This window comes from Oncorhynchus tshawytscha, linkage group LG13 (assembly GCF_018296145.1).
Source record: "Oncorhynchus tshawytscha isolate Ot180627B linkage group LG13, Otsh_v2.0, whole genome shotgun sequence".
NCBI classification, from domain to species: domain Eukaryota; kingdom Metazoa; phylum Chordata; class Actinopteri; order Salmoniformes; family Salmonidae; genus Oncorhynchus; species Oncorhynchus tshawytscha.
Window position 1 is genome coordinate 7386540 of NC_056441.1, and position 26326 is coordinate 7412865.

The 26326-nt window shown below is 45.8% G+C and overlaps 2 protein-coding genes across 2 annotated transcripts; both read left to right on the plus strand.

Moving 5' to 3' along the window:
* Nucleotides 1–2914: 2914 nt before the first annotated feature.
* On the plus strand, nucleotides 2915–16699 carry txlna (taxilin alpha). Its single transcript, XM_042295106.1, has 12 exons — nucleotides 2915–3028; nucleotides 3717–3892; nucleotides 6771–7241; nucleotides 7513–7604; nucleotides 8829–8999; nucleotides 11238–11303; nucleotides 11513–11641; nucleotides 14196–14315; nucleotides 14723–14797; nucleotides 14936–15028; nucleotides 15357–15452; nucleotides 15847–16699. Exons 2-12 carry the CDS (start codon nucleotides 3727–3729, stop codon nucleotides 16147–16149), a joined length of 1782 nt encoding a protein of 593 aa, XP_042151040.1. The 5' UTR covers nucleotides 2915–3028; nucleotides 3717–3726; the 3' UTR covers nucleotides 16150–16699.
* Nucleotides 16700–19296: 2597 nt separating this feature from the next.
* Nucleotides 19297–25226, plus strand: eif3i (eukaryotic translation initiation factor 3, subunit I). The gene is made up of 10 exons (XM_024407474.2): nucleotides 19297–19455; nucleotides 20006–20098; nucleotides 20211–20298; nucleotides 20953–21018; nucleotides 21216–21365; nucleotides 21607–21734; nucleotides 23337–23447; nucleotides 23610–23699; nucleotides 23795–23961; nucleotides 24377–25226. Exons 1-10 carry the CDS (start codon nucleotides 19453–19455, stop codon nucleotides 24456–24458), a joined length of 978 nt encoding a protein of 325 aa, XP_024263242.1. The 5' UTR covers nucleotides 19297–19452; the 3' UTR covers nucleotides 24459–25226.
* Nucleotides 25227–26326: the final 1100 nt, after the last annotated feature.

The window sequence follows — 26326 nt, forward strand, 5'->3', positions numbered from 1 at the left end:
TATATAGGGAATAGGGTGCCATTTGGGAGGGCCTACTGGGTTGTAGTTATTTGCTATAGTGTTTCCCTGTCAGGCCCTATGGTCAGGAATAACTCCTACCCCTAGGCAAAGATTTGAAAAAAGAATAAAGATAACATTTAAATGGGACTTTTCTTGTCGTCCGTCCTAGATCCTGTAAATGTGTATATCTCCGAAAATCTCAAGCCACACCTTTTAGTGCTCAGCTTTGTCAAAATAATGCTCTCTGTTCTACAATTGTTTACAATGCAAACACGTTTGTAAAGTATTTTTCACATGTCATAACTGACCAGTCTTGGTGTATACTCTTTGATCCTCTCATTTTATCTTTCGCAATGTATTTATTTCTAAAAACAAATATCTTACTTTTTATTATTTTTTATTTTTGTTTATTTTTTTTAGCTTTTTGATAACCCATCTTGTACTGTGACTTGACTTGACCGACGATATGAATGAGTGACACGAAACTGATACGCTTCAACGGAACATGACACAAGAATACATAAACAACAACAAAAATGCATTAACAAATATTGGAAATGTGTACAAGTGAAAGTTGTGGAAACTGTAAGATATATATATATATATTAAAACAAATGTTGCAACCCTTTTAATGTCTGATTTTCCATTGCTTGAACATGTTTTGAATGACAAAAAGATACCAAAATGTGAAAGCATTTTGCTTCTGTATGTGTGAGAAGAAACTATACTGAACAAAAATATAAACGCAACATGAAAAGTGTTGGTCCCATGTTTCACGAGCTGAAATAAAATATCCCAGAAATGTTCCATGTGCACGAAAAGCTTACTTCTCTCAAATTGTGTGCACAAATTTGTTTACATCCCTGCTAGTGAGTGTTTCTTCTTTGCTAAAATAATCAATCCACCTGACAGGTGTCACATATCAAGAAGCTGATTAAACAGCATGATCATAACATGGGTGCACCTTGTACTGTGGACAATAAAAGGCCACTCTAAAATGTGCAGTTTTGTGACAACACAATGCCACAGATGTCTCAAGTTTTGAGGGAGATTGCAATTGGCATGCTGACTGCGAATGTCCACCACAGCTGTTGTGGGAGAATTTAATGTTAATTTCTCTACCATAAGCCACTCTAATGTCATTTTACAGAATTTGGCAGTATGTCCAATTGGCCTCACAACCGCAGACTATGTGAAACCACGCCAGCCCAGGACCTCCACTTCTTGGTTCTCTCCAGACCTGACTGCCCTTAACCAACACAAAAACATCCTGTGGCGTTCTGTATTCGCATCGAACAGCACCTGTGAAATGCAACTTTTCAGGGAAGTTAGAAACCATTATACACAGGCAGTTAGAAAAGCTAAGGCTAGCTTTTTCAAGCAGAAATTTGCTTCCTGCAACACAAACTCAAAAAGGTTCTGGGACATTGTAAAGTCCATGGAGATGAAGAGCACCTCCCCCAGCTGCCCACTTCACTGAGGATAGGAAACTCTGTCACCACCGATAAATCCACTATAATTGAGAATTTCAATAAGCATTTCTATGGCTGGCCATGCTTTCCACCTGGCTACCCCTACCCCGGTCAACAGCATTGCACCCCCCACAGCAACTCGCCCAAGCCTTCCCCATTTCTCCCAAATGCAGTTAGCTGATGTTCTGAAAGAGCTGTAAAGTCTGGACCCCACAAATCAGCCAGGCTAGACAATCTGGACCCTTTCTTTCTAAAGTTATCGGCTGAAATTGTTGCAACCCCTCATGTCGTCTGAGATTCCCAAAGAATGGAAAGCAGCTGCGGTCATCCCCCTCTTGACACAAACTTCTACAGATATCTATCCTGCCTTTCTAAGTTCTTCAAAAGCCAAGTTAACAAACATATCCCCGACCATTTCGAATCCCACCGTACCTTCTCCGCTATGCAATCTGGTTTCAGAGCTGGTCATGGGTGCACCTCAGCCACACTCAAGGTCCTAAACAATATCTTAACCGCCATCGATAGGAAACAATACTGTGCAGCCGTATTCATCGACCTGGCCAAGGCTTTTTTTTTTTTTTTTTCTCCCCAATTTCATGGTATCCAATTGTTTTTAGTAGCTAATATCTTGTCTCATTGCTACACTCCCGTACGGACTCGGGAGAGACGAAGGTTGAAAGTCATGCGTCCTCCGATACACAATCCAATCAAGCCGCACTGCTTCTTAACACAGCGTGCATCCAACCCGGAAGCCAGCTGCACCAATGTGTCGGAGGAAACACCATGAACCTGGCAACCTTGGTTAGCACGCACTGCGCCCGGCCCGCAACAGGAGTCGCTGGTGCGCGATGAGTCAAGGACATCCCTACCGTCTAAGCCCTCCCTAACCCTGACAACGCTAGGCCAATTGTGCGTCGCCCCATGGACCTCCCGGTCACGGCCGTTTACGACAGATCCTGGGTGCGAACCCAGAGTCTCTGATAGCACAGCTGGCCCTTAACCACTGCGCCACCCGGGAGGCCCCCTGGCCAAGGCTTTCGACTCTGTCAATCACCACATCCTCATCGGCAGACTCAACAGCCTTGGTTTCTCAAATGATTGCCTTGCCTGATTCACCAACTACTTCTCCTACAGAGTTATTTCTGTTTGGAATAAAGCCTTTTTGTTGGGAAAAAATCATTCAGATGCGCTGGGCTGTCTCCCAAGTGGGTGGGCCTATGCCCTCCCTGGCCCACCCATGGCTGCACCCCTGCCCAATCATGTGAAATCCATAGATTAGGGATTTATGAATTTATTTAAATTAACTGATATCCTTATATGAACTGTAACTCAGTAAAGTTGTTGAAATTGTTGCATGTTGCGTTTATATTTTTGTTCAGTTTCGAAACCGTGAATAAAAGTTTTTGTAGTTCTGAGTAGGGCGTTTGAACGACATATTCCACTTACCCGCAATTGTTAGCTACGCACTTCCGTTGTACCTTGTGTATTTCCTGTCACGGTTGGTAGGAGGAAAAGAAGCAGGCAACAGAGACGTGTATTTATAGAGTTGGAAGAAGGTAAACCGTAATTTTTATTTTTCTAATAAATTACCTAAATCTTAACCCAACGAATTAATAATGACTGTGCCATATGAGGTGTCGTGTTTCTTTGGTTTGTTCCCTAGCGTAGAGCCAAGCTCGAAAGCAAAATGCTAACTAGCGAACTTAGCTAGCTTGCGAACTCTTCTAAACGGCACTGTCATTTGTTAAACTAGTTTCACTTTCTAGTAGCTAAGTTGTGTGTTTTGGTTGCTAATAGAAGGGGTATTGTTTCACTTGCTTGACCAAGCTAGTGAGTTGATGACTTTCCAAAATTGTTAACTCTTCCACTAGCTAGCCAATAGCTAGCTAGACTTTGGCCGTGTTGAAAATGTAACTTCGTCCACATTAATTCGTTGCTATGCTGGTAACTTAGCTAACTAACGTTAACTGTCGTTCGCCATTTCTGATACATTTTACATTCGTATAAGCGTGATTACTGGTGACCAATTGACCGAAAAGCTAGCTAACTTAAAGGTTTAACTAGACGTTTGGCAGTTACGTTTCTTGCTTTTCTCAAGTGCAGGTGCAACATGTGTTTTATAATAGCCAGCGAACATTTGAATATTCGGATCTGTAACAGACACGGCACAGTTAAGATTTTTCCATATACAAACATAATGATCGATTACCATTTTTTTTTATTTTTTTTAATACTATGTTTCAGGCATTTCATCATGAAGAAACAGGACACGGAAGAGTCGGCCACGCAGGGCAGTGACGCGGCTCCACCACCTGGCACTGGAGAGATGGAGGGAAGCACAGCGGCAAAAGACGTTAGGGATACTGTCAGCCCTAACGAGCCAGACAGACCTTCACAGATTGATGGGGCTGAAAGTTCAGGTAACGTTAGCACTGTGTCCTAGGTGACAATGGTTGTCACGGATGTGATGGAACTAATAACACTAGTCAAATAAACCAATTTTCAATGTTTCTTTTGACAGGGTTGGCGATTTGTCACTATAGTTTTGAGTAGCTATCACATCTTTCAGCCACAACGTGTCAAGTTTTGCAGTTTTTAAAATAATGAACGTAACTCCACGTCTATTGCGCTAGGAACCTTGAACAACGCTCATGACACTGAATTCTTGTTTACACTTTAGGCTATTTTTACAAATGTTCCATCCGGAGAATAAATCACTTTTCTGATTGAAAATTCAAGCCTGATGCTAGCGGATCCTGATGAGCCATACATGAAATACATTTTATCAGCCCTACATTAGACATTTCATGAGCCCAAGCCCCCCAAAAAAGCCCAAATGATTGTACCGTTATCCAATACAGAAAAACATAAAATCCCATAGATGTGGCTAGCTCTGAGCTCTCCTGGGTAAATAAATGAAACTAGCTTCAGTAGGTTCATCGTTTTGGGTGTGAACTGTATTGTTGGGACTGGAATTACGCACATCCTTCAAACCGCGATAAAGCAGAGAACATGATTCTCGTGCAGCACATGCGGCCTACAAAAGTGATTTAATTAAACCTTTATTTGACTAGGCGACTCGGTTAAGAACAAATTCTTATTTTCAAACCGGCCGGTACCTGGTTCGAGTCCAGGCTGCATCACATCCAGCTGTGATTGGGAGTCCTGTAAGGCGGTGCAACAATTGGTCCAGGTTTGGCCGGGGTAGGCCGTCATTGTCAATAAATATTTGTTCTTAACTGACTTGCCTAGTTAAATAAAGGTTCTTGTGTTGTTGTTTTTTTTATCCCCTGACGCTGAGACAATTTCTGCGCCACCCAAAGTTACAAGTATAGGCTAGTGAATTTGTTTTTCATTTGAAATATAAATGGGCCTTTTTGTATAATTAGGCTGACTCGTGTGTGTGTGTGTGTGTGTGTGTGTGTGTGTGTGTGTGTGTGTGTGTGTGTGTGTGTGGTTATGTGTATATCTTTCATAATAGTTCCCCTGTTATTAGCCTACCGCTATGTATTGTTGCTTCCTTCCTCACTTTCAAATGTTAAATGAAAGTGTTTCTTTGTCCCTACCTTCACCATTCTAATGACATCCTTGAATAATACAGGACTAGAATTAGGAGGCAGGAGGCTTTCACTTCTCTTAACGAATGGTTATGGGTCTGAATTAATAACTGCTGTAGTCTACCGCCATCTGAATGGTTATGGGTCTGAATTAATAACTGCTGTAGCCCACCGCCATCTGAATGGTTATGGGTCTGAATTAATAACTGCTAGCCCACCACCATCTGAATTAATAACTGCTATAGTCTACCTCCATCTGAATGGTTATGGGTCTGAATTAATAACTGCTATAGTCTACCGCCATCTGAATGGTTATGGGTCTGAATTAATAACTGCTGTCCCACCGCCATCTGAATGGTTATGGGTCTGAATTAATAACTGCTGTAGCCCACCGCCATCTGAATGGTTATGGGTCTGAATTAATAACTGCTGTAGCCCACCACCATCTGAATGGTTATGGGTCTGAATTAATAACTGCTGTAGCCCACCACCATCTGAATGGTTATGGGTCTGAATTAATAACTGCTGTAGCCCACCACCATCTGAATGGTTATGGGTCTGAATTAATAACTGCTGTAGCCCACCACCATCTGAATGGTTATGGGTCTGAATTAATAACTGCTGTAGCCCACCACCATCTGAATGGTTGCTCTTCTTTCAAACTACCTGTGAGTTCTGTTGGCTGCTGTACTTAACATTCAGCAAACGAGCTTGCGTCCCTCTTCGAATAGTCTTTTGGTAGAAGGAAAGCTACAAACAACGATTTCCGGCAAGCTATTCTAATCTAGCTTTTCCTGCATGGGACCCCAAGAGCTAAGGAAGGTTGTTTTTTTTTAAAGGGAGGGGCCAGTGGAGCAGAGGTGTGTGTATTGCTCAAGAAACAGGTGCTAAAGGCGTAGTTACGAGCTCATTTTGCTTAACCCGTCATTAATGAACTAAATATAAGGCTAATTCTGCATTGAATTTATTGCCTGAAAGGGGTAGTCTAGTGTGTGTCAAAAAAAAAATCTGTCTTTTGAAGGCTGTTTTTGGGGAGAGATTGAGAGAGTGCTCGCGAGTGTACTGATTTAAAGCAACGATATTCAAGTGAAGTTTTAAAACTCTGCAGCTGCAATGAAAAAAATCTTTACTAAAAAATAATGTGACCCCAGAAAGCCAGATAGAGATGAGTAAAATTAGACATTCGTTCTTTATATTACTGTAGCATAGGTTATGCAGCAGCAAATGTAGGCCTACCTGTCACAAGAAGAAACCGGAGATCGGGCGTTTATGATTCATCATGTAAAGAAGCCAGATTTAGACATTGCATATCATATAACAGTTCCATTTCACGACATGCTGTTCTTTTAAAAAATAATTCTCAGTTATTTATCGTGGGTAAAGGGAGTGATTCGGGGTGGTAAATCTCAGTAGCTGTGTTCCCACCCTTCAACCTTAGTACACATAAGCAGGACTGCAAAGTATCACAACTATGGCAGCAGCATAGCCATACAGCCGGTACACGGGGCGGCAGGGTAGCCTAGTGGTTAGAGCGTTGGACTAGTAACCGAAAGGTTGCAAGTTTGAATCCCCGAGCTGACAAGGTACAAATCTGTCGTTCTGCCCTGAACAGGCAGTTAACCCACTGTTCCTAGGCCGTCATTGAAAATAAGAATTTGTTCTTAACTGACTTGCCTAGTAAAATAAAAAATATATAAAATAATGTTGTAATAACATATTTGTCCTTGCCTTCTGTGTCTAGTGGGTGAGGTGTCTGCCATTCCCAACACAGCAGAGTCTGCAGCTCTCCCCGCGGTCCCACCTCTAGAAGAGCCTGCTTTCATCCCAGTCTCTACTGTAGCAGACCCCGTCCCAGTCTCTACTGTAGCAGACCCCGTACCCGTCCCAGTCTCTACTATAGCAGACCCCGTCCCAGTCTCTACTGTAGCAGACCCCGTACCCGTCTCTACTGCAGCAGAGGGGGTGTCGTCTCAGTGTGACATGGCTGAGGAGCTGAGCCGCCAGCTGGAGGACATCCTCAACACCTACTGCCTGGAGGACAACGGGGAAGACGGGGTTAACCTGCCCAACGGCCAATCACACGGCCCTGTGCTCAACGGCCTGGCCAATGAGAAGGAGCTGGACGTGAAGCCAGAGGATGTCAAAGTGAACGCCTGCGGAGCGGAGAAGGAGAAGGCAAAGACTCAGGACAAGAAGAAGGTGAAGGGTCTGGGTAAGGACTGGTTCTGTTGCTCTGTCTGAAATCAACCCCTAGGGGGTGTTCCTGGGTGCTTGTCGATGGATCCTGGTCCTGAAGAACAGTATGGAGCTCTTACCCATTCATATTGGTCACTAATATATCCAGCTGTCATCCATCAGATTCCTATATTCATACAGGTGGTGGCTAGAGGTTTAGGACTGGACAGCTTCCCCTTGTGTGTTGCTGGGTCCCTGTTGTGATGAGGTGGTGTTGCACTGAATGCCCCCCGTCCTGTGTGTTGCAGGTAAAGAGATCACCCTGCTGATGCAGACCCTGAATACTCTGAGTACACCAGAGGAGAAACTGGCAGGCCTCTGTAAGAAGTATGCTGATCTGGTTAGTAGTGACTCTAATAAAGACTCTGGTGTGGTGGGTGGGTGTGGCTCAAAGGCTGTTGGTTTAGTAAATTAACTTTTTTATTTGTTTCATTTTAGCATGCAAGCAGCCCTCTTTTATATCTAGCCTCCATCTGTGTATCAGCCAGTAGTAGTTTGTCTCCTTTGTCTGTCTGTCTGGTCATCATGGGCAGGGCGGCTCAACGTAGGCTGACCTTCCATGTGGGAATGAGTCGTGGATTTATTGTTGATTTATTAATATGTGATGCAGGTCTGTCCTGTGTATCCATAACATGTGAGGTGTGATTACGTGACAGATTGCAGCAGTGTATGTAACTGATCAAGGGGGTGTATGTGTGACTGGCCTATGTGTTTTTAAGGCCTTTTCTGGATGTGGCTGATGGAGGGGAGGGAGCCCAGAGGGGGAGGGAGGCTGACTGATGGAAGGGAGGGAGCCCAAAGGGGAGGGAGGCTGGCTGATGGAGGGGAGGAGCCCAGAGGGGAGGGAGGCTGGCTGATGGAGGGGAGGGAGGCTGGCTGATGGAGGGGAGGGAGCCCAGAGGGGAGGGAGGCTGGCTGATGGAGGGGAGGGAGCCCAGAGGGGAGGGAGGCTGGCTGATGGAGGGGAGGGAGCCCAGGGGGGGCTGGCTGATGGGGGAGGGAGGCTGGCTGATGGAGGGGAGGGAGCCCAGAGGCCGGAGGGAGGCTGGCTGATGGAGGGGAGGGAGCCCAGAGCGGGAGGGAGGCTGGCTGGTGAAGGGGAGGGAGCCCAGAGGGGGAGGGAGGCTGGCTGGTGGAGGGGAGAGCCCAGAGGCTGGCTGGTGAAGGGGAGGGAGCCCAGAGGCTGGCTGGTGAAGGGGAGAGCCCAGAGGCTGGCTGGCTGGGAGGGGAGGAGCCCAGAGGGGAGGGAGGCTGGCTGGTGGAGGGAGCCCAGAGGGGAGAGAGGCTGGCTGGTGGAGGGGAGAGAGGCTGGCTGGTGGAGGGGAGAGAGGCTGGCTGGTGGACAAGGACATGGCTAACACACCCTGGCAGCCTTGTTTGTTTCCCCTCTAGCCTTCATTTGTCTCATTGTAGCCATTTTTTACAAGTGTACTGGAGTTTTAATGTTTTATTAGTTCAACATTTTAATAGTGTTTTTATAAATTAAACTCTAATTTCTGTGTGTGTGTGTGTGTGTGTGTGTGTGTGTGTGTGTGTGTGTGTGTGTGTGTGTGTGTGTACACAGCTGGAGGAGCAGCGGAACAGTCAGAAGCAAATGCGGGTCCTACAGAAGAAACAGTCTCAGCTGGTGCAGGAGACAGACCACCTAAAGAAGGAACACAGCAAGGCTATCCTGGCACGCAGCAAACTGGAGTCACTCTGTAGGGAGCTGCAGAGACACAACCGCACACTCAAGGTTGGCAGGATTCCCCAACTGGTGGCACCCAGGCCGAATTTGGCCCCGGGTGATATTAATTTGGGCCCCCAAAGTTTACCGAGTTGTAAATTTGTTCCAAAGTCTTCCTACGCATAATAGAGAGATCTGATCGTATACAAATATATAAGCCAGGTATGAAATTATTATGTTTTATTCAAATATCTGTTTGGGCATCTTGCAGTTCAATTTGCAGTATACAAATTATTCAAAATTATGTTCCGGCCCCTTGACCATCTGCTCAAGAAAAAAAATCGCCCCTTTGCTGAATCTAGGTAATGATCCCTGAGGTAAAGGACGATGAAGCTGTACCTTTTTCACACTCCTGAGCCAAACTGTGCTGAGCTTGAATGTGCTGCCCACCATTATTGCTTTAACACTGCTGGAAAGGACGGGCCAGCACAGTGTGGCGTAAGTCAGTATTCAGGCCAGCACAGTGTGGCGTAAGTCGGTATTCAGGCCAGCACAGTGTGGCGTAAGTCAGTATTCAGGCCAGCACAGTGTGGCGTAAGTCGGTATTCAGGCCAGCACAGTGTGGCGTAAGTCGGTATTCAGGCCAGCACAGTGTGGCGTAAGTCGGTATTCAGGCCAGCACAGTGTGGCGTAAGTCGGTATTCAGGCCAGCACAGTGTGGCGTAAGTCGGTATTCAGGCCAGCACAGTGTGGCGTAAGTCGGTATTCAGGCCAGCACAGTGTGGCGTAAGTCGGCCAGCACAGTATTCAGGCCAGCACAGTGTGGCGTAAGTTGGTATTCAGGCCAGCACAGTGTGAATCAGTGTGAATCAGTCATAGGTCAGACAGAGAGGTCGGAGCTCACATAGGCCTCCTTTGAGCAGTCACTCTAAAGCAACCGACTACAGACAAGTCGGGGGGTGCATTTGCGACAGCCGAAAGTTGGACACCAATGTGGTTTTCCAACAAGAAGGCTCAGATCAACATGGCAGTGTTGCCATTGCTTAAAAAAATATGTTCTTGATAATGTCAAAATACACACGTCTCCAACCCCCAAATCATAGACTCACAAACTGGAATCATGTTGGTAAATTCTATAATCAATTATTGATAGAGCCTTAAATATCACATTAATTTACACTTTCGTTCAAAGGTTTGGGGTCACTTAGAAATGTCCTTGTTTTTGAAAGAAGAGCACTTCTTGTCCATTAAAATAACATCAAAATGAGAAATACAGTGTAGACATTGTTAATGTTGTAAATGACTATTGTAGCTTCAAACGGATGATTTTTAATGGAATATCTACATAGGCGTACAGAGGCCCATTATCAGCAACCATCACTCCTGTGTTCCAATGGCACGTTGTGTTAGCTAATCCAAGTTTATCATTTTAAAAGGCTAATTGATCATTAGAAAACCCTTTTGCAGTTCTGTTAGCACAGCTGAAAACTGTTGTCTTGATTAAAGACGCAATAAAACGGTCCTTTAGATGAGTTCAGAATCTGGAGCATCAGCATTTGTGGGTTCAATTACAGGCTCAAAATGGCCAGAAACAAAGACCTTCTGAAACTCATCAGTCTATTCTTGTTCTGAGAAATGAAGGCTATTCCATGCAAGAAATTACCAAGAAACTGAATATCTTGTTCAACGCTGTGTACTACTCCCTTCACAGAACAGTGCAAACTGGCCCTAACCAGAATAGAATGAGGAGTGGGAGGCCCCGGGGCACAATTGAGCAAGAGGACAAGTACATTAGTGTCTAGTTTGAGAAACAGACACTTCACAAGTCCAACTGGCTGCTTCATTAAATAGTACCCGCAAAACACCAGTCTCAACAGCGAAGAATCAGCCTAATGATTGGCTGACTGTAGAGCCTCCCACTATGCAGGGGATTGGCTGCAGGATTAAGTTGGCGAAGAGCAACTGTCGACTGCGGTGAACTCAATGACTTTTGATCACCATGATATTTGTCAAGTTCGTGCAGTCGACATTATAGACGCAAGTCTGACAATTTTATCCCGTTAAAGGCGATACACCCCTTGAAAGGCGGTAACCAATGATGCTCAACGACTTGACAAATGTGATCTGCTCCAACGCACTTACACATTCCAAAAACTAGAAGATGAGTCTTCTAGTTCTCTGATTGCTAGGACCATATCTTTGTGAACCAAAACATTTTATTTTTATTTTTTAATGATTTATGAAGTGTACAACTTTTTGGAGTAAAATGGAGCTGTGCATTTTAAACCTTTAAACTTGCTCTTGCAGGAGGACGGGACACAGCGTGCACGCGTGGAGGAGGAGAAGAGGAAGGTGGTGACATCACACTTCCAGGTGAGCCACGAGCATTGTGTGTAAAGAAGGGATGAATCTCTAGTCTTTCCTTGATTTATTGCCACAATCTTCTCCCGATGAGTGTTGAGAAGTAGGCCAAGAATCAAGGAAGTACTAATGACTTTCACCCCAGGATTAAGCACTTCCTGGTTGTCTATCATGATGTAACATCCTCTAGTGTGTGTGTGTGTGTGTGTGTGTGTTCCCAGGTGACTCTGAATGACATCCAGGCCCAGATGGAGCAGCATAATGAGAGGAATGCCAGTCTGAGGCTGGAGAACTCTGAGCTGGCAGAGAAGCTCAAGAAACTCATCCAACAGTACGAACTACGAGAGGAGGTGTGTTTTGGAGTGGGGAGAATGGTGGGAGAGTGGTTTGGAGTGGGGAGAGAGTGGTTTGGAGTGGGGAGAGAGTGGTTTGGAGTGGGGAGAGAGTGGTTTGGAGTGGTGGGGAGAACTTTGGAGCTGGTGGGGAGAGAGTGGTTTGGAGTGGTGGGGAGAGTGGTTTGGAGTGGTGGGGAAACTGGTTTGGAGTGGTGGGGATGGTTTGGAGTGGTGGGGAAGAGTGGTTTGGAGTGGTGGGGAGAGAGTGGTTTGGAGTGGTGGGGAGAGAGTGGTTTGGAGTGGTGGGGAGAGTGGTTTGGAGTGGTGGGGAGAGAGTGGTTTGGAGTGGTGGGGAGAGAGTGGTTTGGAGTGGTGGGGAGAGAGTGGTTTGGAGTGGTGGGGAGAGAGTGGTTTGGAGTGGTGGGGAGAGAGTGGTTTGGAGTGGTGGGGAGAGAGTGGTTTGGAGTGGTGGGGAGAGAGTGGTTTGGAGTGGTGGGGAGAGAGTGGTTTGGAGTGGTGGGGAGAGAGTGGTTTGGAGGTGGGGAGAGAGTGGTTTGGAGTGGTGGGGAGAGAGTGGTTTGGAGTGGGGGGAGAGAGTGGTTTGGAGTGGTGGGGAGAGAGTGGTTTGGAGGTGGGGAGAGAGTGGTTTGGAGTGGGGGGAGAGAGTGGTTTGGAGTGGTGGGGAGAGAGTGGTTTGGAGTGGTGGGGAGAGAGTGGTTTGGAGTGGTGGGGAGAGAGTGGTTTGGAGTGGTGGGGAGAGAGTGGTTTGGAGTGGTGGGGAGAGAGTGGTTTGGAGTGGTGGGGAGAGAGTGGTTTGGAGTGGTTTGGAGTGGTTTGGAGTGGTGGGGAGAGTGGTTTGGAGTGGTGGGGAGAGAGTGGTTTGGAGTGGTGGTGGGAGAGAGTGGTTTGGAGTGGTGGTGGGAGAGAGTGGTTTGGAGTGGTGGTGGGAGAGAGTGGTTTGGAGTGGTGGTGGGAGAGAGTGGTTTGGAGTGGTTTGGACTGGTGGTGGGAGAGAGTGGTTTGGAGTGGTTTGGACTGGTGGTGGGAGAGAGTGGTTTGGAGTGGTTTGGACTGGTGGTGGGAGAGTGGTTTGGACTGGTGGTGGGAGAGAGTGGTTTGGACTGGTGGTGGGAGAGAGTGGTTTGGACTGGTGGTGGAGAGAGTGGTTTGGACTGGTGGTGGGAGAGAGTGGTTTGGAGTGGTGGTGGGAGAGAGTGGTTTGGACTGGTGGTGGAGAGAGTGGTTTGGAGTGGTGGTGGGAGAGAGTGGTTTGGACTGGTGGTGGAGAGAGTGGTTTGGACTGGTGGTGGAGAGAGTGGTTTGGACTGGTGGTGGAGAGAGTGGTTTGGACTGGTGGTGGGAGAGAGTGGTTTGGACTGGTGGTGGGAGAGAGTGGTTTGGAGTGGTTTGGACTGGTGGTGGGAGAGAGTGGTTGGAGTGGTTTGGAGTGGTGGTGGGAGAGAGTGGTTTGGAGTTTTGGACTGGTGGGGAGAGTGGTTTGGAGTGGTTTGGACTGGTGGTGGGAGAGAGTGGTTTGGACTGGTGGTGGGAGAGAGTGGTTTGGACTGGTGGTGGGAGAGAGTGGTTTGGACTGGTGGTGGGAGAGAGTGGTTTGGACTGGTGGTGGGAGAGAGTGGTTTGGACTGGTGGTGGGAGAGAGTGGTTTGGACTGGTGGTGGGAGAGAGTGGTTTGGAGTGGTGGTGGGAGAGAGTGGTTTGGAGTGGTGGTGGGAGAGAGTGGTTTGGAGTGGTGGTGGGAGAGAGTGGTTTGGAGTGGTGGTGGGGAGAGTGGTTTGGAGTGGTGGTGGGAGAGAGTGGTTTGGAGTGGTGGTGGGAGAGAGTGGTTTGGAGTGGTGGTGGGAGAGAGTGGTTTGGAGTGGTGGGGAGAGAGTGGTTTGGAGTGGTGGGGAGAGAGTGGTTTGGAGTGGTGGGGAGAGAGTGGTTTGGAGTGGTGGTGGGAGAGAGTGGTTTGGAGTGGTGGTGGGAGAGAGTGGTTTGGAGTGGTGGTGGGAGTGGTTTGGACTGGTGGTGGGAGAGAGTGGTTTGGACTGGTGGTGGGAGTGGTTTGGAGTGGTTTGGACTGGTGGTGGGAGAGAGTGGTTTGGACTGGTGGTGGGAGAGAGTGGTTTGGACTGGTGGTGGGAGAGAGTGGTTTGGACTGGTGGTGGGAGAGAGTGGTTTGGACTGGTGGTGGGAGAGAGTGGTTTGGACTGGTGGTGGGAGAGAGTGGTTTGGACTGGTGGTGGGAGAGAGTGGTTTGGACTGGTGGTGGGAGAGAGTGGTTTGGAGTGGTGGTGGGAGAGAGTGGTTTGGAGTGGTTTGGACTGGTGGTGGGAGAGAGTGGTTTGGACTGGTGGTGGGAGAGAGTGGTGTGGAGTGGTGTGGTGGGAGAGAGTGGTTTGGAGTGGTGGTGGGAGAGAGTGGTTTGGAGTGGGGAGCAGACAGGAGTGCTGCAGCTCTGCCAGGAAGGACATTTACTTGCATAACTAAAGCACATAAGGTCCAACTGCAGAAAAGGTCTAACGATGTTCTGGTCATGTGAGTATTATAACACCCTGTCCTCTCTCAGCACATTGACAAGGTGTTCAAGCATAAGGACCTGCAGCAACAGTTGGTGGATGCGAAGCTACAACAGGCTCAGGAGCTGCTCCTGGAGTCTGAGGACCGCCATCACAGAGAGAAGGACTTTGTGAGTAACAATTGAATATGGTTGTTTGGTGAACACTCAAGTCAACGTGTTCAACTCAATGACTATATAATGTGGAATTAGAAACTGGGTGGTTCGAGCCCTGAATGCTGATTGGCTGAAAGTATACCACGAATATGACAACATTTACTTGTACTGCTCTAATTACCTTTGGTAACCAGTTTATAATAGCAATAAGGCACCTTGGGGGTTTGTGGTATCTGGCCAATATACCACAGCTAATGGCTTTTCTTAGCCATGACGCAACGCCCCCTCGTGCCTTATTGCTTAAATCAAACCCACAACTCTTTATTTTGGTCTTCTGATGTCTCTCCGGCTCTTGAAAGAAGCGGTAGAGTCTCAGAGGATGTGTTAGGGTTGATTTCATGTTAGTCTCCTCTTCTCTCCAGCTGTTGAAGGAAGCGGTCGAGTCTCAGAGGATGTGTGAGCTGATGAAGCAGCAGGAAGTCCATCTCAAACAACAGGTATCTATTTAAGAAAGATCTCAGATGCATCCACTCTGTCCCATCTCTGGTAAACAACCCGCTGGGAAGTTAATGTGTTAGAACTGACCTTCCTCTCTTTCCCTGTTTCCCTCCATCCTTTCCCGTCTGCCCATCCAGCTGTCCTTATACACAGAGAAGTTTGAGGAGTTCCAGACTACTCTGTCCAAGAGCAATGAGGTGTTCACCACTTTCAAACAAGAGATGGAGAAGGTGAGTGTCTGTCACACATCAGCAGAGATCTCAGAAGATAGTCTGTCTTGGTTGTAGTCCTGTGACCCTGTGGTCGTGTGACCCTGTGGTCGTGTGACCCTGTGTGTGTGTGTGTGTGTGTGTGTGACCGTGTGTGTGTGTGTGTGTGACCGTGTGGTGTGTGTGACCGTGTGACCCTGTGTGTGTGTGTGTGTGTGACCCTGTGTGTGTGTGTGACCCTGTGGTGTGTGTGTGTGTGTGTGTGTGTGACCCTGTGGTGTGTGACCCTGTGTGTGTGTGTGTGACCCTGTGTGTGTGTGTGTGTGACCCTGTGTGTGTGTGTCCGTAGATGACGAAGAAGATCAAGAAGCTGGAGAAGGAGACGACCATGTATCGTTCCAGGTGGGAGAGCAGCAACAAGGCCCTGCTGAACATGGCTGAGGAGGTAGGCTGGGTTTTACTCACTGAATGGGGCCTTTTCTATTGGTGTGTCTGTATTTTGTGTTTTGTTGGGAAAAGTACAAGATATACACTCAAGTGTATGAAACATTAGGAACATTCATGATACACACAGGAAACTGTTGAGTGCCAAAATCCCAGCAGCGTTGTAGTTCTTGACACAAACCGGTGCGCCTGGCACCTACTACCATAACCCAGCACTTAAATATATATTTTTTGTCCATTCACCCTCTGAATGGCACATATACACAATCCATGTCTCAAGGTTGAAAAATCATTTTTAACCAGTCTCCTCCCCTTCATCTACACTGATTTTGAAGTGGATATAACAAGTGACATCAATTAGTGTAAGTGTAAGTTTGTGTATCTGTTTTCTGTAGAAAACTCTGCAGGACCGTGAGTTCGACAGCCTCCAAGGAAAGGTAGGGAAGTTGGAAAAGCTTTGCCGGGCGCTGCAGAACGAACGCAACGAACTCAGCAAGAAGGTTCAGGGCCCCGGGGACAACAGCCCAGGGGCTGAATCCCCTTCCCTACCGCCCACAGACTCCCAGGAGCCTAGCCCAGACCCCGACACCACCACCACCCCTAGCTCCCCAATACCCTGCTCCCACGGCTGCCACTGCGGCCCAGAGTTGGACACTGAGAACCAGGCCTGTGCAGCCACCCTCACTGCCCAGGAATGAGACCTCTTTCCTGGGCAACACCGCTCAGTCTCCCCTTCACCAACCGATTACCAACTACCAGCCTGCAAGCCAAGCCACTATTTATGTGGGAGTTAAGAGTGTGGGTCTGTATGATTTCCCCCAGAGTTAGATAAAGTTGTATCCTAACCACAGATCTAGGATCAGATTCCCTTACGTCCAACTTAAAACCAATAGGGCGGTGCAAGAACATCTGACCCTGGATCTGTGGTGAGTTAGCAGCTTCTACCTACTCTGGTGGCTCCTGGAGAGTTGAAGGTGATGATGATGATGATGGTGGTGTCAGTCAGGGACGATTATTGGAGGTTCTTCATCCTGCGTGTTTTGTTTTTTTGGTCTTTTTTAAAAATGTCCTTTTGAGAACTCTAGTACACAAATGTTCATGGAAATCACAGCTTTTATGCGAGGCAAAGCAAGCTAAAAAAAGAGGCTTCATCCCACATGGCACCCAATTCCCTATATAGTGCACTACTTTAGACCGGAACCCTACTCCCTATATAGTGCACTACTTTAGACCAGAGCCCTATAGAACCCTATTCCCTATATAGTGCACTACTTTAGACCAGAGCCCTATGGAACCCTATTCCCTATATAGTGCACTACTTTTCACCAGAGCTCTGTTGGAATAGGGTGGTATTTGGGACACTGGCTACTTAGGAAGGTAAATCTGCAGTAAAGATGTTGGGACAGGAGGGTATTTTGTGTGTGTGTGCTTGTCTCCATCAGTCCCTCTTTTTCGTGTGTGTGTGCGCGCGCGTCCGTGTGTCTGTCAGTCATAAAGAGGTTAAGATATAGTGAATCTGCAAATGTACGGCCACAGTTAAACTTGAATTCTAGGATTTGTCTTTTTTATTATATATATATTTTTTTTAAGTTGGAACACACTGAAAGCATGGCTAACTCATCAGCGCATGTAGGAATCACCTGACCTTTCCTTCGGTACAGAGAGCAGAGTGTATATATCTAGGTTGGGGATAATCTTGCAAAAGGGTCACTTTCATTCCATTTTAGACGTCCTTGTTTAGGTCCAGAGCATCAAAACACTTAAAGGGATGGTGTAGATATTCTTTATGAATCTTGCAGTATCGTTGGATCCACACATGCTCTTAGACCATGGTTTTATTCACGAGGAACCAACCGGAAGCAATTGGGGGGGTGAAATGAGGAGGGACCTGAGCTGAATTTGTCCAACAAGAAAATTGTTTTCATTGCTAAATGTTTTCCGCTTGCAAAATGTTTTGTTACGGTTTGTACTAATGAATACACCTGGAGATTAGACAAAATCGCCTTGTTCTTTCGTTTGGTTTTGGGTTGCTTCTTTATATCAGTGTTGGGTTTTAATTCCGTTCAATTATCCTCAATAGTTTTCAATTCGGAAAATGTGGAATTTGAATTTGGAATTGAATCCCGACTCTGCTTTATATCATACTGTACTTTGGACCTCCTTTATGTTGCAAAGACTGCACAGCAGAGTTTGTACACTGTATTTGTTTGATATACAACTGTTAAAAATATATATCTAAGGAAGAGTCAAAACACCGCTATATATATATATATATAAATATTTTTATTTTTAAAATTTTCATTTTAAACATTCATTGACCAATTTGACCTTCCTCCTCATTCCCACAATATGCAAGTATCCATTCCACACTCGTATTACGTGCTTTTCAATTTCATTCAACAACATTGGTTCCAATGTAAAAATGTTTTAACGTTTTCATGCTGGCTGTCTTTGCGAACATGATCGTTTATGGTTTAAGATGTATAGATTCCACTGAAACGGATAATGAAACGTACCGACACAGGTGGCTACCAGTGATACATGCTCTATTCCGTGTGTCTTTCTGAGAATACAAATCTTTAACAAGATTGTAACTCACCTTGGATAGTTTTGGTTCAATCAGGTGACGTAGAATACATTTAAACAGATTTCTATGCAACCTCTTGGCATTGTTATCTAGTTCTGTGTCAGTTTGATTTGAGAAGCACTTAACTGAGAATGTATTATCCAACTCCCTTTGGCGTGCACTGGCCTGGGGTGTGTTCACTAGGAACCAAATGTTAGCCAACAGAATCTAACGGGGAGGGACCAACCTGAATTTCTCCCAATAGAAACTCACATTTTTTTGTTGCAAAAGGTGTTCCTGTTTGTGAGACTCTTTGTGCTACATGTTGAACCTGAACCTCAGTGGTTAATTGCAAATTCTTCCTTCTATATAAACCGTGTCACAAAACAACTTGCTTATTTTCTCTGTACTGTGTAGTGTTATGTTGACACAACGTGTATATGCTGTGGTGCGGTCAGTGTGTTCCCCATACTCTCTGAGTGGGGGGGGGGGGACATTCCGTTTTCTGTCCTGAGTTTATTTTCACCATCAGTTATGTTGAAAGAATGATAGCTTTATTGCAATGAAAGTACATGAATAATTTCTGTAGAGTCTATCCTTGTTAGCATCACATGTCTTCCACGTTTTAGTTTGTAGTGTTGGTCTGGCTCTGGGGGCTGCCGTTTGAGGAATGCAATACTTTTCTTTATTACATTAAAAAATAAATAAAGACTAACTTTCTTGAGCTTCATATTGTGTTTTAGAGATTCATCCATGTTGATTAAGAACCCAAGATGGTTTCTCTTATTTTGGGTTTTTCCCCCATTTTATTTTCCATGTATTTTTCTTACCCTGTATACTTAATGTCTTGCTAATTAAAATATGTACATGTTGTGATTTGGTCATTGGTCTTTATTTCTTTGCAAGTACTTTTGAGACGTTGACCATTTTAATTGTTTGTTTTTTACCTTAAGAACAAATTATTACTTATAATGACGACTTAGCTCAGAAGACGCTGGGCCAATTGTGCGCCGTCCTATGGGACTCCCAATCACAGCTGGTTGTGATAAAGTCTGGACTCGAACCAGGATCAGTAGTGACACCGAGATGCAGTGCCGAAAACCACTGAGCCAATACCTTTTAACTTTACAACAATGTACAATTCACTGCAGTCTACCGCTGTACAACTTCTTAAAGTACCTGTGAGCTTTTCTTTACATCCTTAATAGTTTATCTCAGTGAATATCTAAACTGGACCCCCAGGGGGGGCACTTTTAGCCTGAGCAAAATGCGCCATTTCGAATGTTCAGGGGTCACTGCTTGACACGGAAGTACTATCGCTCCTTTTCCGCCTTCGCCCGGGTGCCGAACAACACGAGTCTTCATCCTTTCTCGTTTTTGTGGTGGCACATATAACGATTACAACGGATAAAGCGACCAGTGTAAAGCTTCGGCTATGGTGAGTATATCATATTAGAACTGCTTAAATGTGATTAGCCAATATGTGCTGAACTTAAGTGAAATTGTCTAGAATGTCGGCGGCTTATGCTAACCAGATAGCTCGATGGTGGCTAACTCGTTAGCATGAAAAGGATGATGCGTTGTCAGTCTAGCTAGCTAATAGTATAATACAAACTGGCAAGTACATCGAACATGTGGCGCCTTTTTGGTTGATCATTTTATGACGCTGGTCATCCCCAACATTGTCGATGTTAAGCGTAATGCTAATAAGTTATTATTTGGTTGTCCCATATGTTTGATTGCTTCTCCATACAGTCAATGAGCCACCCGTTAGCACATAGCTAGGTAGCAAGTTACTCCCATTCTCAATAGTTTAGAAGATTTAGATACTAGCTAGCTAGCCAGCTATAAACATCTATCTTAGTCTTTTCGGTCTCGTCTCTTTAAATACTGGTTTAGTTAGCAAGCTGCTAGTACTAGTAAAAAAGCTGGCAATATTAAACTGTCTGTGCAGTTTAACTAACATGTCTTATTCTTGTGCCCTGCAGAAACCCATCTTGCTACAGGGCCATGAGAGGTCTATCACACAGATCAAATACAACCGAGAGGGAGACTTGATATTCTCTGTGGCCAAAGACACGGTAAATAAGAAATGATACACAACACAGAAGAATGCCATGTATGTAGAAAATATATCACTCGTCTACCAGTAAGTTGAACAATTCACATTGTGTGTGCGCGCTTTATTCACAGGTAGCGAACGTGTGGTACTCTGTGAACGGGGAGAGGCTTGGAACTTACAATGGACACACTGGAGCTTTGTGGTGTGTGGACTGTGACTGTATCCTTTTACTCAGGACCTCTAACAGTTACCATTTATAATGGCCATCGTGTCAAACGACCAAGATTTTAAACTTTATTTGAAGCCCTTTCCAAAAATGAGAATTTTACAGCAACAAAAATAAAAACGTTTGTCTGGGGATGGTGCTGGACCATCAAAGGAAAAGGACAGTTTGATGAAAACGCTTTAAATAAAGGTCTGGGTGATGTTACGTGGGATGTTTCTAGAAGGGTCATTGAGTGTTGGGGGTTTTGATTCGGGTGTATATGATGTTTCTAGAAGGGTCATTGAGTGTTGGGGGTTTTGATTTGGGTGTATATGATGTTTCTAGAAGGGTTATTTTATTTAGTTATTTAACCTTTATTTAACTAGGCAAGTCAGTTAAAAAAAATTATTTCATTTTTACAATGATGGCCTACACCGGCTAAACCGGGACGACGCTGGGCCAATTGTGCGCCACCCTATGAGACTTCCAATCAAGGCCAGTTGTGATACGGCCTGGAATTGAACCCGGGTCTGTAGTGACACCTCTAGAACTGCTGCGCGAGCCCCATTGGGTGTTGGGATTTTTGTTTCGGTTCCTTGTTATGGGCAACATGAATTTACAAAGGGTTAGGCAATAGGATTGTTGGTTGTCCTTAACTATGCTCTCAGGGGACACCAAGAACGTGCTGACGGGATCGGCAGACAACAGCTGCAGACTATGGGACTGTGAGACTGGTACGTAGGTGTGTGTGTGTGTGTGTTTGAGAGAAAACAAAAGAGAACTCCTTTTGGTGCTTGGATATGATACCTGTATGTGTGTTAGCGCATGGCTGTATGAGACTGAGGTTTGTTGATCAACTTCCTGGTTTGTGATGCAACTGTGTGTGTGTGTGATCTGACCCCTCCTCTCTCTCTCTCTCTCTCTCTCTCAGGTAAACAACTAGCCATGTTGAACACCAGCTCGGCCGTGAGGACCTGTGGCTTTGACTTCAGTGGCAACATCATCATGTTCTCTACAGACAAGCAGATGGGCTACCAGTGTTTCCTCAACTACTTCGACCTACGCGACCCCCAGCAGATCGGTAAGTAGTGTACACTTCAGATTAGTATTAAAACAGGATAGAAATCCGCTGTTTGCGGATAAAGGTGAACGTAACATTGTGATAGCCTTCTAATAGGCTTTCTGTGGTGTCCTTTAGATCTGAATGTATATATCTGGTTTCTCAGTTGTCTGAGGATGTTTCTTCCTATCTTTCCCACTGTCTGTCTCTCTCTCGCTCTGTCCATGTCTCTCTCTGTCCCCGTCTCTCGCTCTCTCTGTAGAGGACAACCAGCCATACCTGACGGTTCCCTGCGCTGAGTCTAAGATCACCAGTGCTGTGTGGGGGCCTCTGGGAGAGTTTGTTATTGCTGGTCATGAGAACGGGGAGATCAACCAGTTCAGCGCCAAGGTGCACACACTGACACATTAACACACAACACTGAAGCATGCATGAGCGCACCAGCTGTTCTGGATGATTGTGTGATATCGCTCTCGGTAGCCAAATTGAGCAAGACCTTTAAACAGGTCAACATTCACAAAGCCGCAGGGCCAGACGGATTACCAGGACGTGTACTCAGAGCATGCGCAGACTGACATTTTAAACTTCTCCCTGACCGAGTCTGTAATACCTTTCAAGCAGACAACCATAGTCGAAAGTAATCTGCCTAAATTACTCACTTCGGTAGCCATGAAAGGCTAGTCATGGCTCACATTAACAGCATCCTCCCGGATACCCTGACCCACTCCAATTCGCATACAAATCCAGAGATGTCGCAATCGCACTCCATACCTCTCTTTCCCACCTGGACAAAAGAAACACCTATGTGAGAATGCTGTTCATTGACTACAGCTCAGCGTTCAACACCATAGTACCCTCAAAGCGCATCACTAAGCTAAGGACCCTGGGACTAATAACTCACTTTGCAACTGGATCCTGGACTTCCTGATGGGCCGCCCCAGGTGGTAAAGGTAGGTAACAACAAGTCTCCTGCGCTGATCCTCACAACGGGGGCCCCTCAGGGGTGCGTGCTTAGTCCCCTCCTGTACTCCCTGTTCGCCCACGACGGCGTGGCCAAACACGACTCCAACACCATCATTTAAGTTTGCCAACGACAACAGTGGTAGGCCTGGTCACCGAAAACGATGAGACAGCCTATAGGGAGGTCAGAGAACTGGCAGTGTGGTGCCAGGATAACGACCTCTCCCTCAATTTGAGCAAGACAAAGGAGATGATCATGGACTATAGGAAAATGGGGCATGTTCGACCTGCGATTAACATCGACAGGTCTTTAGTGGAGTGGGTCGAGAGTTACGTAGTTTCAAGTTCTTTGTTATCCACATCACCAACGAACTATCATGGTCCAAACCTACCAAGACAGTTTTGAAGAGGGCGCGACAACACCCTTTCCCCCTCAGGAGACTGAAAAGATTTGTCATGGGTCCCCAGATCCTCAAAGTTCTACAGCTGCACCATAGAGAGCATCCTGACCGGTTGCATCACCGCCTGGTATGGTAACTGCTCTGCATCTGACCGTAAGGCCCTACAGAGGGTGGTGTGTGGGGCCAAGCTTCCTGCCATCCAGGATTTATCTACTAGGCGGTGTCAGAGGAAAGCCCCAAAAATTGTCAGACTCCAGTCAGTCAAGTCAGACTCCTTTCTCTGCTACCGCACGGCAAGCGGGACCAAAGGGCTCTTTAACAGCTTCTACCCCCAAGCCGTAAGACTGCTGAAGAATTAATCAGATGGCCACCACATTATTTACGTTGGACCCCCCTTCATTTTGTTTTGACTCGGTACCGGTACCCACTGTATAGAGCCTTGTTATTGTTAACTCTTCTTGAAATGTTGTTTAAGGGCTTGTAAGTAAAGCATTTCACGGTAAAGTCTACACATTGTATTCGGCGCATGATTTTTGACAGTTATTGAAGACAGAGGAGAGAGAGAAGTGGATAATCTAGTACATGCAGGACATCATTATACTGACAGTATTGTCTCTGACGTGTGTTGCAGTCTGGAGAGGTGCTGAAGAAGGTGAAAGAACACAACAAACAGATCAACGACATCCAGACCTCCGTTGATCTGACCATGGTCATCACAGCATCTAAAGACTGCTCCTCTAAGGTATCCAGGGATGACCGCCCAATGGAGAGATGTTGATGGATGAGAGGTGGAGGTTTAAAGACGAGAGGAAGAGTGATGGACTGGGGCTTCTTAACTAGTTGAGTTCAACAGCTGACTGCCTGTATAAGTACTGTCTGACTGACTTGTCTGTCTACCCCACAGCTGTTTGACTCTACAACTCTAGATCACATCAAGTCCTTCAAGACAGAGAGACCTGTCAACTCTGCCGCCATCTCCCCCATCATGGACCACGTAAGACACTCCAGACAACCACTTATGTCAGAGAACATTTCTGCAGCACCTCTTTATCCCAGAGCTGACCTTTAACCCCTGTGTGTGTGCTGTAGGTGGTGATGGGAGGAGGTCAAGAGGCCATGGAGGTCACCACCACCTCCACCAGGATCGGCAAGTTCGAGGCCAGGTTCTTCCACGCAGCTTACGAAGAGGAGTTTGGCAGGGTCAAGGGTCACTTCGGACCCATCAACTGTGTGGCGTTCCACCCAGACGGCAAGAGGTGAGGTCCAAAAGGCACTAAAGAATAGAACTTGATTATCCTTCCAAATGTAGCACACAGTCCTCAACCTAAGAGCCCCCACTGGCGCTGCTGAATAGCTAGCTTTTTGGTGACGCGACCGGTAAGACGCTTCGTGGAAAGACGGTCGTGTTTCCAGGGCAGAGGTTCTGGGTTGGAGCTGAAACAGGGGAAGCGGTACTTGCTAATAAGCAAGCATTTGTGATGGAAATTAGTTGCCTTGTGATGAGACAAATCTATATTTAATTGGTGATCATTCTCAGCTCTCGTTGTATGCGAGTAACAGTTTTGGGTTCCATTTTGGAACTCAATCGTGTAATGTCAACACTATAACCAGCTGTCCAACTCTGACCAGTGTCTCTGGAAAACAAACCTGTCTTTTGCCTCTCGTCTTCAGCTATTCCAGTGGGGGAGAGGACGGCTATACGAGGATCCATCACTTTGACCCTCAGTACTTTGACTTCGAGCTGGAGGCGTAAACAGAAGACCAGCAGCGATACTCTTGTATTTTTTTGTTTTTTTTTAGCTGATAACACCAGACAGGAAACAACAGGACACCAGGGGTGCATCTCAATACTCTGTAGTTGCCTCCTCTCCTGATCTGAGGACGCAGGATAGGGGACTGCAATAATAGTGGTGGATGACTACCAGGAATTGTTTGTTACTTGTTCCGTGGTTTTTAAATCTGTGAAGGAGAGAAGCCACTGAAGACCATTGAGATGCACCCCTAGTGATGGGGGGACTTTAGGCCTTTGAGAATTATTTTGGCTGGTCATCATAAATTGTCTGAAATGTAATGGATTGCCACTGCTGACAGTATAGAAAGCAAAAATTTATAAAAAAATGTACCCTTGGTTTTACCCTCACCACCATAACTAAACTGATTAAACAAATGGATTGAGCTAAATTGATTAGTTTTATTGCAGGGTTTGTCTGTGTACATAGAAAGGGTACTATCCAAACCGGAAAATGGCGATAAACATGTTGGATCCGTTTGAAGAATTGTGAGAAATATCTTCATGGGGCGAATATTGGTTAAAGTTAACATGTGGTCCTCCCACTTAACTGCACTTTTCCGGCGTGTGCTTAATATGAAGCCTATGAACTTGACAGGGCAGCGGTGAGACTGATTCGCCTTTCCAACAAATAGAGGGTCTTGTTCTGATGACATTATCGATGCTGTTTGACAAATAATCTCAGCTCTTGTCCATTACTTAGGATGGAGCCATTAAAACTCATTTAATCAACCACTCCACGCATTTCTTGTGAACAAACTAGTTTTGGCAACTCCACTTTGCACGGCACAAGTCATTTCCCACGTACAGATTCATTCCAATGGGTCAGAAGTTTACTGTGCCTTTTAAACAGCTTGGAAAATTCCAGAAAATGATGTCATGGCTTTAGAGGCTTCTGATAGGCTAATTGATATTTCAAACTCAGTGCCTCTTGGTTGATTTCATGCAAAGACCTCAGGGGAAAAAATTGTAGACCATATGTCTGATTCATCCTTGGGAGCAATTTCCAAATGCCTGAAGGTACCACATTCATCTGTACAAACAATAGTACACAAGTATAAACACCGTGGGACCACGTAGCCGTCGTACTGATCAGGAAGGAGACGCGTTCTGTCTCCTAGAGATGAAAGTACTTGGTGCAAATCAATCCCAGAACAGCAGAAAATGACCTTGTGAAGATGCTGGAGGAAACAGGTACACAAGTATCTATATCCACATAACCTGAAAGGCCACTCAGCAAGGAAGCAGCCACTGCTCCAAAACCGCCTTAAAAAAGCCAGACTATGCTTTTTTACTTTTCCAGGACATCAGACAGGAAGTTAAAGCTTGTTCGCAAATGGACAATGACCCCAAGCATACTTCCAAAGTTGTGGCAAAATGTCTTAAGGACAACAAAGTCAAGGTATTGGAGTGGCCATCACAAAGCCCTGATCTCAATCCTATAGAAAATGTGTGGGCAGAACTGAAAAAGCACGTGCGAGCAAGGAGGCCTACAAACCTGACTCAAGTTACACCAGCTCTGTCGGGAGGAATGGGACAAAATTCACCCAATTTATTGTGGGAAGCTTGTGGAAGGCTACCCGAAACGTTTGACCCACATTAAACAATTTAAAGACAATGCTACCAAATACTAATTGAGTGTATGTAAACTTCTGACCCCCTTGGAATGTGCTGAAATAAATCATTCTAACATTTCACATTCTTAAAATAAAGTGGTGATCCTAACTGACCTAAAACGGAATTTTTTACTAGGATTAAATGTCAGGGATTGTGAAACTGCATTTGAATGTATTTAGCTAAGGTGTATGTAAACTTCCCAACTTCAACAGTAG

Coding starts and splice junctions, on each gene's coding strand:
- txlna (XM_042295106.1), top strand. CDS start 3,727: ATGAAGAAACAGGACACGGAAGAGTCGGCCACGCAGGGCAGTGACGCG. Junction 14,316..14,722: donor ATCACAGAGAGAAGGACTTT/GTGAGTAACAAT, acceptor TCTTCTCTCCAG/CTGTTGAAGGAAGCGGTCGA. Junction 15,029..15,356: donor TCAAACAAGAGATGGAGAAG/GTGAGTGTCTGT, acceptor GTGTGTCCGTAG/ATGACGAAGAAGATCAAGAA.
- eif3i (XM_024407474.2), top strand. Junction 21,019..21,215: donor ACTATGGGACTGTGAGACTG/GTACGTAGGTGT, acceptor TCTCTCTCTCAG/GTAAACAACTAGCCATGTTG. Junction 21,735..23,336: donor TCAACCAGTTCAGCGCCAAG/GTGCACACACTG, acceptor CGTGTGTTGCAG/TCTGGAGAGGTGCTGAAGAA.